Source organism: Lissotriton helveticus, chromosome 1_1 (assembly GCF_964261635.1).
Source record: "Lissotriton helveticus chromosome 1_1, aLisHel1.1, whole genome shotgun sequence".
In the NCBI taxonomy this organism is placed as follows: Eukaryota; Metazoa; Chordata; class Amphibia; order Caudata; family Salamandridae; genus Lissotriton; species Lissotriton helveticus.
In genome coordinates, this window is record NC_136057.1 from 1,488,776,031 (window position 1) to 1,488,789,799 (window position 13,769).

The 13,769-nt window shown below is 46.3% G+C and overlaps 1 protein-coding gene across 3 annotated transcripts in view; it reads right to left on the reverse strand.

Annotated features, from left to right (window-relative positions):
- The window catches only part of HDAC7 (histone deacetylase 7), a 706,897-nt gene that overhangs the window by 205,181 nt on the left and 487,947 nt on the right, over positions 1-13,769 (reverse strand). For all 3 annotated transcript variants that reach the window (XM_078686538.1, XM_078686533.1, XM_078686525.1), the window contains one exon: positions 8,955-9,200. In XM_078686538.1, the coding sequence (XP_078542664.1) occupies positions 8,955-9,200 (246 nt within the window). The remainder of the gene's footprint in view (positions 1-8,954; positions 9,201-13,769) is intronic.

Consider the following 13,769-nt stretch of genomic DNA (forward strand, 5'->3'; position numbering starts at 1 on the left):
TTTTAGTATGATGTCCACAAGGCGTCCGTTATTTGGAGATCCCAAATTACGGACGCCTTACAGACATCATACTAAAATCGAAAAGGGAAATCTCAGCAAGGAATGCTGTTTCCCATGCGAGAGGCCCCTTGAGTTAAAAAGATTTCACTCGGGGCCTCTCGCAGTTATCTTTTAAACTGAAGAGGCTGCCTGCAGCGGCCCCTCCCAGGCCTTGTGCAGACTGTGGAGTTGCCCGTTGTCATTCTGAGACTGCAGCTGATTAGCACTATAGAATGACAATGGGCTCAACTGTAGTGACAGTATGTGCGGTGCCTTCTCCTGCATGGGACTAGGGCAAAGCATTCTGCTTTTGTCTTGGCGCCATGCTGGAGAACTAACACCGTTTTCACTGTACATTTAAAAGACAGATTTCAGCATACAAATAAAAAAGACTATTTATTAATGTTTATTATAATTAGCATAACTCTAGATTGCAGAAAGGGCCTGATGTCGCTTTGCAAAGTTGCGTGCATACTGAAAAACTGTGAAGTGCGCGATTGGCTCAACCTTATATAAACTCATTTTGACTTGTATTTATTTTGGTTGTCTATTTACTTACTTAAATATTATTGTGCCACCTCCTCTGATATGTCTGTAAAACTTATGTTTTGTCCCAAATTTTTGTCCTGAATTTTTTACCTGAATTTTGACCCTTTGTCCTGAATATTTACACTGACCGTCCTGAATTTGCACCCATGCCAGTTGGTAACCCTAATGATAACTGAGGGTGGCTGTGCTGCACAGCTCCAGTCACTGAGCGCCATCAGCAATGCTGTAGGTTTGATATCTCAGATCACTAAGCCTGACTGATACTGTCACGTTCCTGAGTCTGTGCTGTACAGTGCACACTGCTCACCGTCTCTCTGCTGCACAGTCCTGATCACTGACTTTCCTTTTTTGAGGGACTGATCCCATAGAATTTGCAGTGCATAGTACACAATTGTTGTGAATGGCTGTGCTGCACAGTTTCCCACCACAGACAACATCCATGCTACAAAATCCATGCCGCACCACTGCTGCACAGCTTTACTGATTTAGTTGGGTATTGCAAGGTGTGTCGCCTTCCGGCCAGTTGCAATCAACAAGAGAAAGTATAGGGGTGAAGTGCTGCACATTTCAAGACAGATACACATGAGGATTATGCGCTACATCATTGAACATACACGTGCTGCAGCGATTCCCGACACTCACATTATGTGGCACACACAAACATGTCTTTGGCAGCGTTACAACTGCACTGTCCCTTTCTGAGGCCAGTGTGTGCTGCACAGCTTCAAACAACTTACAGAATGTGTACTGCTCGGCAGACAACCACTGCCGGGACAGCAATACCAAGTAAGAGTGCCACAATGTATAGTCTTCCGAGTACCCACCTACCAAAAACATGCAGACTATTTGTAATCTCACTGTGCAGTTAGATGACCCCTACCGCCAAGCACAGTTAGTACTGATACTGCCTGCACTGTACGCATTGCCAGATACAAACAGGTCACTGTGCAGTATACGGAGCGACACCACTGCTGGCACAGGAAGCATGCCCAGGTGTAAACATGTCACAGTGCAGTGCCCAGAGCACTGCAAGCACAAAAGAATATAAATACCTATAAACAGGTAACAGCGCAATATCCTCAGCATCAATACTGCTGGGTCAGGGAGCACTGACAGATATAACCAGGAGACTGGACACTATACAAACCACCGACACTGGTGGCATCAGAAGCACTGCCAGAGTTAACCAGGAGTCTATACACTATACAAAGCACCAATACGATTAGCATCAGAAGCACTGCCAGATATAACCAGGAGTCTAGACACTATACAAACCACCGACACTGCTAGCATCAGAAGCACTGCCAGAGTTAACCAGGTGTCTATACGCTATACAAACCACCTACACTGTTAGCATCAGAAGCACTGCCAGATATAACCAGGAGTCAGGACACTATACAAACCACCGACACTGCTGGCATCAGAAGCACTGCCAGATATAACCAGGAGTCTAGACACTATACAAACCACCGACACTGCTGGCATCTGAAGCACTGCCAGTTATAACCAGAAGCTTATACACTATACAAACCACCGACACTGTTAGCATCAGAAGCACTGCCAGATATAACCAGGAGTCTAGACACTATACAATCCACCGACACTGTTAGCATCAGAAGCACTGCAAGATGTAACCAGGAGTCTGGACACTATACAAACCACCGACACTGCTGGCAACGGGGGGCAGTGACAGATATAATCAGGAGTCTGTACACTATACAAACCACCAACACTGCTGGCATCTGGAGGCAGTGACAGATATAACCAGGAGTCTATACACAATACAAACCACCGACACTGCTGGCATTGGAAGCACTGCCAGAGTTAACCAGGAGTCTATACACTATACAATCCACCGACACTGCTCGCATCTGAAGCACTGCCAGATATAACCAGGAGTCAGGACACTATACAAACCATCGACACTGCTGGCACCGGAAGCACTGCCAGAGTTAACCAGGAGTCTATACACTATACAATCCACCGACACTGCTCGCATCGGAAGCACAACCAGATATAACCAGGAGTCAGGACACTATACAAACCACCGACACTGCTAGCATCAGAAGCACTGCCAGATATAACCAGTAGTCAGGACACTATACAAACCACCGACACTGCTAGCATCAGAAGCACTGCCAGAGTTAACCAGGTGTCTATACGCTATACAAACCACCTACACTGTTAGCATCAGAAGCACTGCCAGATATAACCAGGAGTCAGGACACTATACAAACCACCGACACTGCTGGCATCAGAAGCACTGCCAGAGTTAACCAGGAGTCTATACACTATACAAAGCACCAATACGATTAGCATCAGAAGCACTGCCAGATATAACCAGGAGTCTAGACACTATACAAACCACCGACACTGCTGGCATCTGAAGCACTGCCAGTTATAACCAGAAGCTTATTCACTATACAAACCACCGACACTGTTAGCATCAGAAGCACTGCCAGATATAACCAGGAGTCTAGACACTATACAAACCACCGACACTGTTAGCATCAGAAGCACTGCAAGATGTAACCAGGAGTCTGGACACTATACAAACCACCGACACTGCTGGCAACGGGAGGCAGTGACAGATACAATCAGGAGTCTGTACACTATACAAACCACCAACACTGCTGGCATCTGGAGGCAGTGACAGATATAATCGGGAGTCTGTACACTATACCAACTACCAACACTGCTAGCATCGGAAGCACTGCCAGATATAACCAGAGGTTGGACACTATACAAACCGCCGACACTACTGGAATCAGCAGCACTGCCAGATTAAACCAGGAGTCTGGACACTATGCAAACCACTGACACTGCTGCATCTGGAGGCAGTGACAGATATAATCAGGAGTCTGTACACTATAAAAATCACCGACACTGCTGGCATCGGGAGGCAGTGACACATATAATCAGGAGTCTGACACTATACAAACTACAAACACTGCTAGCATCGGAAGCACTGCCAGATATAACCAGGAGTTTGGACACTACACAAACCTCTGACATGGTTGGCATCAGAAGCTCTGCCAGTTATAACCAGGAGCCTATACACCATATAAACCACTGACACTGCTGGCATCGGGAGGTAGTGACAGATATAATCAGGAGTCTGTACACTATACAAACTACTGACACTACTGGCATCAGGAGGCACTGTCAGATATAACCAGAAGTCTGAACACTATACAAACCACTGACACTCCTAGCATCTTGAAGCAGTGACAGACATAACCAGGAGTCTGTACACTATACAAACCACCAACAGTGCTGGCATCGGCAGGCAGAGACAGATATAACCAGGAGTCTGGACACTATACAATCCACCGACACCGCTAGCATTGGAAGCACTGCCAGATATAACCAGGAGTCTGAACACAATACAAACTACTGACACTGCTGACATCGGAAGCACTGCCAGATATAACCAGGAGTCCGGACACTATACAATCCACCGACACTACTAGCATCGGAAGCACTGTCAGATATAACCAGGAGTCTGAACACAATACAAACCACTCACACTGCTGGCATCGGAAGCACTGCCAGATATAACCATGAGTCCGGACACTATACAATCCACCGACACTGCTCGCATCGGAAGCACTGCCAGATATTACCAGGAGTCTGAACACTATACAAACCACTGACACTGCTGGCATCGGAACCACTGCCGGATATAACCAGGAGTCAGGACACTATACAAACCGCCGACACTACTGGAATCAGCAGCACTGCCAGATTAAACCAGGAGTCTGGACACTATGCAAACCACTGACACTGCTGCATCTGGAGGCAGTGACAGATATAATCAGGAGTCTGTACACTATAAAAATCACCGACACTGCTGGCATCGGGAGGCAGTGACACATATAATCAGGAGTCCGACACTATACAAACTACAAACACTGCTAGTATCGGAAGCACTGCCAGATATAACCAGGAGTTTGGACACTACACAAACCTCTGACATGGTTGGCATCAGAAGCTCTGCCAGTTATAACCAGGAGCCTATACACCATATAAACCACTGACACTGCTGGCATCGGGAGGTAGTGACAGATATAATCAGGAGTCTGTACACTATACAAACCACTGACACTACTGGCATCAGGAGGCACTGTCAGATATAACCAGAAGTCTGAACACTATACAAACCACTGACACTCCTAGCATCTTGAAGCAGTGACAGACATAACCAGGAGTCTGTACACTATACAAACCACCAACAGTGCTGGCATCGGCAGGCAGAGACAGATATAACCAGGAGTCTGGACACTATACAATCCACCGACACCGCTAGCATCGGAAGCACTGCCAGATATAACCAGGAGTCTGAACACAATACAAACTACTGACACTGCTGACATCGGAAGCACTGCCAGATATAACTAGGAGTCCGGACACTATACAATCCACCGACACTACTAGCATCGGAAGCACTGCCAGATATAACCAGGAGTCTGAACACAATACAAACCACTCACACTGCTGGCATCGGAAGCACTGCCAGATATAACCATGAGTCCGGACACTATACAATCCACCGACACTGCTCGCATCGGAAGCACTGCCAGATATTACCAGGAGTCTGAACACTATACAAACCACTGACACTGCTGGCATCGGAACCACTGCCGGATATAACCAGGAGTCAGGACACTATACAAACCGCTGACACTGCTGGCACCTGAAGTACTGACAGAGATAGCCAGGAGTCTGGACACTATACAAACCACCAAAACTGCTGGCATCGGAGCGATACAGTTATGCCCTAGGGGCCTCACAAACTATATACTAAAGAAGTGGTATAAGAACCACGTGAGAGTTAGAAAGCAGGCCTAGGGCCTGTAGAATCGCTGAGACTACACTAAACAACCAAAGGTTAGGAAGTAGGAGGCCCACGGGAGACGCGTGCAGTGTCTAAACACAGTCGCGAGTTACCATTGACTTATAATGGGAAACGAAGAAGTTACAAAGTTACTGTTTAAGGACACTTCCGGATGGACTACGATGAAACCCCTTTAGACTAGGACACTTCGAGAGTCAAGACCTACGGGAGCACCGGAGTATTCGTGTTACCTCACCCAGGGAAGCCGGATGCATAGGTGCCTTTTGGTGTCGGGTCTAGTTGTTGTTTTCTTTGGAGAGCTGCATAGAAGTGCTACAGGCGACCAGGGGAAAAGTGTCCGGGTGGATCGACGATGTGAAGAACCTGAAAGCAGAGGGGACAGAGTCTGGTTCACTAGCCAGTGACCAGGAAGGAACCAGGCGATGTCGCGTGCTTGAAGGTGAAGAAGGTGAGCTTGTCTCTTCAGCCACGAGGTCCAGGAGGCATCGGCGATGACCAAGCGCTGGATTTGAGCTGTCCCACGAAGTATCTGGTTGACTGCGGTGTCGGTATTCGGATTGGACCCAACAAGCCTAGGCAACCACAACCCACGCAGGATGTCAAGATTGGCTCTGTTGCAGACCAGCAAGGTCTTTGGCGCTTCTTCTTTGAAGGGAAGCTAGAGCAAGCCTGGAGCAACATGGAAAGCAGTTTAGTACAACAAGAAAGTCTTCAGGGGGCTCACAAGCCAACGGGCAAGGAACCGGGAAGACACGTCGAGCTGAAATGCAAGCGCGGGCCCCACGCGGCACTCGTGGAGTGTGGAGGGCTGAGCTTCGGTGCAAATGGCAATCGGGTCTGGGGCTTCTCGTACCCCAATGCACAACTGCGAGGGCACCTCGGTAGTCGAGCTGTTAGCAAAATACAGGATGTCTGGTCCCACGTCTCTCGTGTCCGCCACGGGTCTCAGCTTTGCTGTGGATGTGGGTTGGAGTTAGAGAAGTCTGAGAGTCCAGTTCCTGTGTTGTATAGTCTTCGGGTTCCGGTGGGAGCGTCGACAAAGCAGACCGACAAGTTACTAATGGTGCCTGTTTGCACAGGGTGGTCACTCCTTGACCACAAGGGAGATGTCTTCCGTCTTCTAGTCAGAATAGAATTTCGAAGGTCCAAGAGTTCTGTATCAAAGTTTCTTTCCAGGATAATCTAAAGTCCTGGGACACAGCTCCTATACTTATACTAAGCTAAGGGGCTGGATTACCTGCCTAGGTCATTCCTATGGGTGGACCTGAGAAGGGCGTGGTTACACCCCTTTCCCTTTGTCCAGTTTCGCGCCAGAGCTGGGGCTGGAGTGCCCCAGCAACTGGTTTGAACCGGGCTATGCATGGAGCACCTTGTGTGCCCCAGGCAGTGTCTCAAAAACCATCTGCTGATACAGCCCTCCCTGTCCCAATACACATCTGCCTGTCTGGGGAGGTGCTGGCACCTCCCTGGACAGGAAACCTATTGTCCAGGCCTCCCCTGCGAGTTTCGTCGAGCAGCAGGAGGTCAGACTTGTGTCTGTGGCAGCGGCATCCATTTTGTGATGCTGGGGCTCTGTTTAACTTTAACCGGGTAAAGCAGTAACATACATGTCTTTTCCCTCCAGAAGGGTGGAATGCTACCCCCACCGCCAGAATTGGCAGGGGGTAGTATTCCAAAGTGTTTGACACCTTACACAACATGTTTTGATAAAGCCAAACCAAAGTTAGCATTAACCGCGAGGATTATAATGCACTTAAGAGTATATGGTATGGCTATATCATAGAACAGCTATAAGGAGATGGTTCCGAAAGCTGCAGAGGGGCTCAGCTCATGCAAGGCACCATCTTACATAAAACCAAGCACTCTACATCCAGGATTGTTAAGGCCTGCCATAGGAGTGGCTTATAGGCTACTATGTGTCTATATATAAGGTAGATATAGGTATACTATATCTAAGTAAGGGGTGATTACACCACCTTACCCAAGCTGAGTGATCAGCCTGTGGTGTCAGTTTGGATGGCCAGCCAGGGGTGGCATAATACATGCTGCAGCCCCTGGTAGGCCTTGGATGCACCTATGCCCTGGGTACCTATGGTACACTATACAGGGGCTCACAAGGTGACCCAATACACAATCTGGAATGTACCTAAAGTACATGGTATCAATTTAGAGAGAGAACAGCTGGGCTGTGGGTCTGATTAGCAGGCACACAGCCACACAAGTCGAAAAACCAGAAAATCACATCAAAAAGTGGGGGTGACCATAGGAAGCAGACCCTACTCTCCTACAACCGACACTGCTCGCATCGGAAGCACTGCCAGATATAACCAGGAGTCTATACTCTACACAATACAACCCAGAGCACCGACACACAGAGCACCGACACTGTCAGCATAACTGGTACAAATAGGTCACTGTGCAGTATGCAGCACGTCGTCCCAGCTGGTAGAGGAAGCACTGCCACTTCCCTGTGAGATACATAGTCTTCGGACACAAGAATATTTCCGATATAAAGACGTCCCTCTGTAATACAGAGGAAGCCGAACAGAGGCCGAGGAATCATTACTAGAAAAAAGTTTAACACTCTCAGGCTGTATAGCGCCCACGATGCATAGCATGGAAGTACCAAGCACTCGTATGTCACTGTGGTCCCTGTTGTTTACAAAGCAGAAGTGACTAATGTTGTGCCAGATGTTCAAGGTAATCACTGACGTCGTAAATGATTGCCAATTTTGTTTGCTCTAAATCTATTTATTTCATTTAGAAAAAACTGTCCTGGTCCGGTCCCAGACCCACTGGGCTGACAACAGCGATCCTGATTTACTGCTTCCCTAAGTGGAAGAAGAACAGGAAGAAATGACCAGGTATGAGCCTAACTATATAATGTGCAGTGTCAATTCCATTTACCAAGTCCTTTATAAAGTTACATACCCGTTTCACATTAATTATCATCGTATTAAAAATCGGAATTCGCGGTTTTCAAGCAGAATACTGCCACCAGGGAGCACTTGGTTAGGATTCCCAGTGAACCATGCTCACTTGCTGCCCTCTAGCGGCTACATGGAACGATAGCTCTAATGCGATTGGAAACGGACCTCTAGTACAGCTAAAATAATAGGCTACTTTTTTCCGCGCTTGATAGTAAGGGTTTTGTAGTTTTTTCGCCCTGTAAATTACAGGTAGGTGCATTACACAAATTAGAGGTACTACATTTTAAAAACTTTTTTGGGGTTGTTTTGGCTACAGCGGGATTTAAATAATTAAAAATGAAGTTTAGCACAGAAAGCTCAGAAGAACGCGTGCAATTCATTACTTTTTTTAAATTTAACCGGCAGTAAATGTGAGAGTACAGTTAGCATGAAGGTGTTTAATTGCATATTAAATAATGTACTGTAAAATCCTTGTGATTACTCGACCATAGTTGTCAGAACCCGCCTAAGGTACAAACCGTTGAGCCTGGGATCCGAGGAAGAGGAGTTATTGCCTCCTGAGTTTTGCTCCCTCATACCTGCTGGTGAATGAGCTCCTCATGCTGCTGCAGGAGCCGCTGCTGGTTCCTCTCCTGATCCTTCGAGCTACTGCCGCCGTCCCTCGTGCTGTCCTGCCTCCCGCCTCGCAGGGGGTCTCCTCGGCCTCTGCAGTGCTCTCCTCGTTCACTGGCTGCTTCCTGCCGCCTGTCGTCAGGGTGCAGTCCCTCGTCGGCATCCATGTCCTCTGAAGGAATCTGGCGGAGGCGCGGCTTCTCCAGAACACGCTGCAGGAAACGAGTATGACAGTTAGGGGACATCAGGGTCTACCATTAGAACCTACACAGCATTCAACAATACATTAGTCAATAGTTCCAGCCTTCAATTCGATATGTTTTCAATTTCCACTACATCTTGCAATGCATCGCCCAGAAACCTATTAATACCAACCATGCTGTGCAACCCTGCCAAAATACGTCCTTACATAGAGAGATGTTCAAGACACTGAAAGGTACACATCTTCTGCAAAGACCATGCAAGTTCTAAAACTGCTACTACCCTGGGTATTCTAAAGTGACTCCCGCTTCAATGTCTAACCTGACATGACGTGCAGAGATTACATTCCTACCTGTGCCACCTGGTGGGACCTTTGGTATTGACATTTGAGTCACTGCTAATCAGCCCAAGACCTTGTGATTGTCCTGAAGTCTGTCGGGATTTAAAAAGATGTGTACGCATGTACGGTATATGATAGCTAACAGAAAGCTTCAAGGTGCATTTGAAAGTGATATGGTCTCGCCTGCCTCCCTTTCAACATGTTGAGGCAACAGTTCTGATGAAATGGCAATCAGTTTCTGATGAAATAGACCAAGTGGGAATGAGCAGGATGGCTAAAGATCTCCAGAGTTTTTGTAACTGATTTTTCCAGCCTTGAAATCTAGGCAGCTCAAGCAATATAGAACATGTGTTTAAAGTTCATCAATAAAAACAGATGGGGGGGAAAAAAAAGTTAATTGAGAGCAAATTTACTACTCCATTACCCTCTTTGGCCCCATGCCGTACACCATCACGGTAGACAATGCTACAAGGTGCAGCTAGGTGGGAATGGAATATCATAACTCATCCAATGGTTGTTCTGCATCTCTCTCTCTCTCTCTAGGACTATCAGCCAGATTCATCAATGTCCCGATTTGCGAGTCCTTAATAGCGATTATTAAGGAATCGCTATTAATGATTAGCAAATTGCTAATCGCAAATAAGGAATGACTCCCCATACATTCCTATTGCTAATCGCAAATAAGGATGCGATTTCAAATGTGCCAGGGGTGTCCAAAGGACACCCTGTAGCACCCCATAAATGTAAATGTAGATTGATGTTGCGCACACACACGTCCAAAGGACATGTGTGTGTGTAACATACAACTTAGAAAAATGCACTAAAGTGCATTTTTCTAAGTTTTCGCTATTTACCACGAAGTCAGACTTCGCGGTAAATAGCGGCCAAAAATAGCGAATTCGCAATTCAAAAATGGTTCATGAATTGCATTTAAGGAATCTCAAATAGAGATTCCTTGAATGCAATTCCTCGCAATTTAGCGATTTCGCAATTTGCGATTTTTGCATTTGGGGTGATGAATCCCAAATGCAAAAATTGCACTCGCAAAGGGCCAGATTCTCAGAATCTGGCCCTTTGCGAGCCGATTTTACAATGATGAATCTGGCTGTAAATCTACAACAAATGGATCCAAACTATAGAATTATGCAGGGAAAATATATCAAGGCCACAGTTATGAGGAGATATCTGAATACTGTTTCATTGTCAACACATCTGCAGGCAAAATTGTAGTGTCCTCCCTAGCCCAGGTACACGTAAGGGATCACGCCACACAAAAAGCATCGTACTACACGTCTTTATTCCTCAGCATGTAACCGTCAATGGAACATTCTACCTCATGAATTCTATCCCCATACCTACACACTTACTGTCACTATTTCACAGAGCCTGTAGGGAAGCAAAAGAGTCCCCTCATCTACAACTCACAAGACACTACATCTCCCCCTTTGTTAAATAAAAAGTACAAATTATACATATATACATCATATGCCTTGGTGCTCCATTCAGTCGCCCAAACCTTGACATGTGAGACTGCGGAGATACAGGAGAAGTGCCCATGATTGGCACTGGTGACAGAGACACTGGTGCAGTCACTCGGGCTCTCAAGATTCTGACTTTTGGCATCTGGAGTTGGCGAATGTAGAAGCAGGTACTTGAAATGCTAAGTATCTCGCTTAATGGACTTTCAAGGACGGTGAGCAGTCACCAGGTTTTCTTTACTAGTCAACATCTCAGTGGGTCAGCATCAAAAGGAGCATCAGACTTGCTTTTCTGTTTCTGCCAGACAATAACTTGGTCTCCTCTTTTGAACACAATGTTCCGAGCACAGTGGTGTCTATGCACATTGGTCTTTATTTTATGTTTGTGAGACAAGTCAGTGGTGCAAAGTATATCAACATCAATAGATCTCACAGTGGTTCATTGTGGTCATTTGGTTCCTATGGCTCTCTCAAACATTAAGGTGGCAGGGCTATCACCTGTGATAAAAGGAGGAGTCGACCCGTATGCACAAATAGTAGACTGAATAACTGATTTTAGTTCAAACTTTTTTAGCGTACCCGCTGAAGTCTTCTTGAGGGTGCTCATAAATTGCTTGACAGCACCATTCACCTGTGGCCAGAGAGGTGTGCTTTTCTGATGCTTGACATTTACATGAGTGGGAAATCACATCATATTGTGTATAGGCATGTTCCGTCGATGACACACTCCAGCTAGCATAAGCCACAATGTGTCTTGGGACATTGGGATGTCCAGTGTGCTGGGCAAGGATGGCACCCAACCCCACTGGGCTTGCATCAACAATCTCTATCTGCAATTTCAGATCAAAGTATGCCATTTCAGTGGCGTTCTAAATTGCATGCTTGGTTTTCTTGAAGCTTTGTTACTTCATGTGACCATCGAAATGGACCTTTTAGTTTCCCTAAGTCTTTCAATGGGGCACTAACAGCAACACAGTCAAGTATATACCTTGAACAGGCCATACCAAAGAAGGATCACGGAATTGTTACATCTTGTGGGGGAGAAGTGGATGACAAGACTTGTACTTTATTTGGATCTGGAATCATTCCCCCATCAGAAAAGGTGTAACACACTTGTGTAAGAGCTTTAACTTGTTCCTTTTGTGTGGCCCCAAAAACCAGCATGTCATCACTATAATTGAATGCATTTGTGACTGGCTATATTTTGCGATGAATGACATCTTGAAAAAGTCACTGGCTGCTGACAATCCAAAACGTAGTCTTTTATATTTAAATAAACCAACACGAGTCAAAAAAGTAGTAATAAACCTGCAATTTTCACCCAGTCGAGTTGGTGATACCCTTTCTTCAAACCAGGGCAGGAAAAGACTTTGGCTCCATTCAGCTGCGGAATCATGTAATTGATATGCAAACCTGGATGTCGCTCTCTTTCGATGGCCTTATTAGCTTGGCGCATATCAATGCAGATGAACAAAGCCACTATCCTTCTTCGGCACTGCCACTGTGGGTGACGCACATGACGTGGGACCAGTGGAATACTCAATGATGTCATGCTTTATTAGTGTCACAATTTATTTCTCGACAGTCTCTTGTAAATGAAACGCAATTCGACAATCTCATTCAGCAACAGGACGGATGTCCTCATTGATGTGAATTTGCACTTCAATCAATCTATCAATCAGGATTTATAAAGCCAGGCGCTTGCAGGTCCCCAAGGCTTACTCAAACAGATAGGTCTTGGGGTCCATTCAGAATTCCAGAAGTTAGGTGATGATCTGGAGGTCCGTTGGGAGCCTGTTTCAGGTCTTTGCTGAGATGTGGGAGAAGGAGCGTCCTCTACTTCTGCTTCGGTAGCTGCAGGGAGTATGAGTAAGTGAAAGAGAGGCGAAGCGTAGCCTTCTCGATGGTTGGTGGAAGTTGAGGTGGTTATTAATGGAGGCACGTCCTTGGTTATGTAGAGACTTGTGTGTGTAGGTCAGCAGCTTGAATTGGCATTTCTTCTTTTCGGGAAGCCAGTGGAGTTTCCTGAGGTGATGTGTGATGTCGGTTCGCCAGGGAAGGCTGAGGATGAGTCTGGCTGCGGTGTTCTCTATGGTCTATAGTCTCTATAAGAGGAGTGCAGCGATTAAACCATAAAAGTAATGAGGTCACAGTGAATTTCGTGTGTAGAACCACTTGAAGATCTTACGTAGCATGCGCAGAGTGAGGAAGCAGGCAGAGAAGACAGTGTTGATCTGTGAGTCGTTCTATGTGTTGTTGCTGTTGACAAAGATCACTACTTCCATTTTGTCTTTGTTCAGCTGCAAGCAGTTGTTCTTCATCCTGTCGGTGAAGTTTGTCATGCATCTGTGAAAGCTAGTTCTGGAGCGTGGTGGGGTCGTTGGTGATTGAGAGGATGAGTTGGGTGTCATCTGCGTACAACACTATGTTGTGACTGTTGGATCTGACGATGTTCAACAGTTGAGTCATACATGCATTGAAGAGCGTGGGGCTGAGGGATGAACCATAGGGGACACCACATGTGATCTTCTTCAGTTCAGAGATGAAAGGTGTGAAGAGGATCCTCTGGGTTCTTGCAGTGAGGAAGGAAGTGATCCATATGAGTGTGTCTACTTGAATGCCGAAGTAGTGGAGTCTTTTAATCAGTATGTGGTGGGATCCAGTGTCGAAGGTTGCTGAGAGGTCGAAGAGGATCAAAGCTGCTGTTTCTCCTCAGTCCAGGAGGGTTCAGATGTCATGGGTGGCTAAGATCAGGGCAGTTT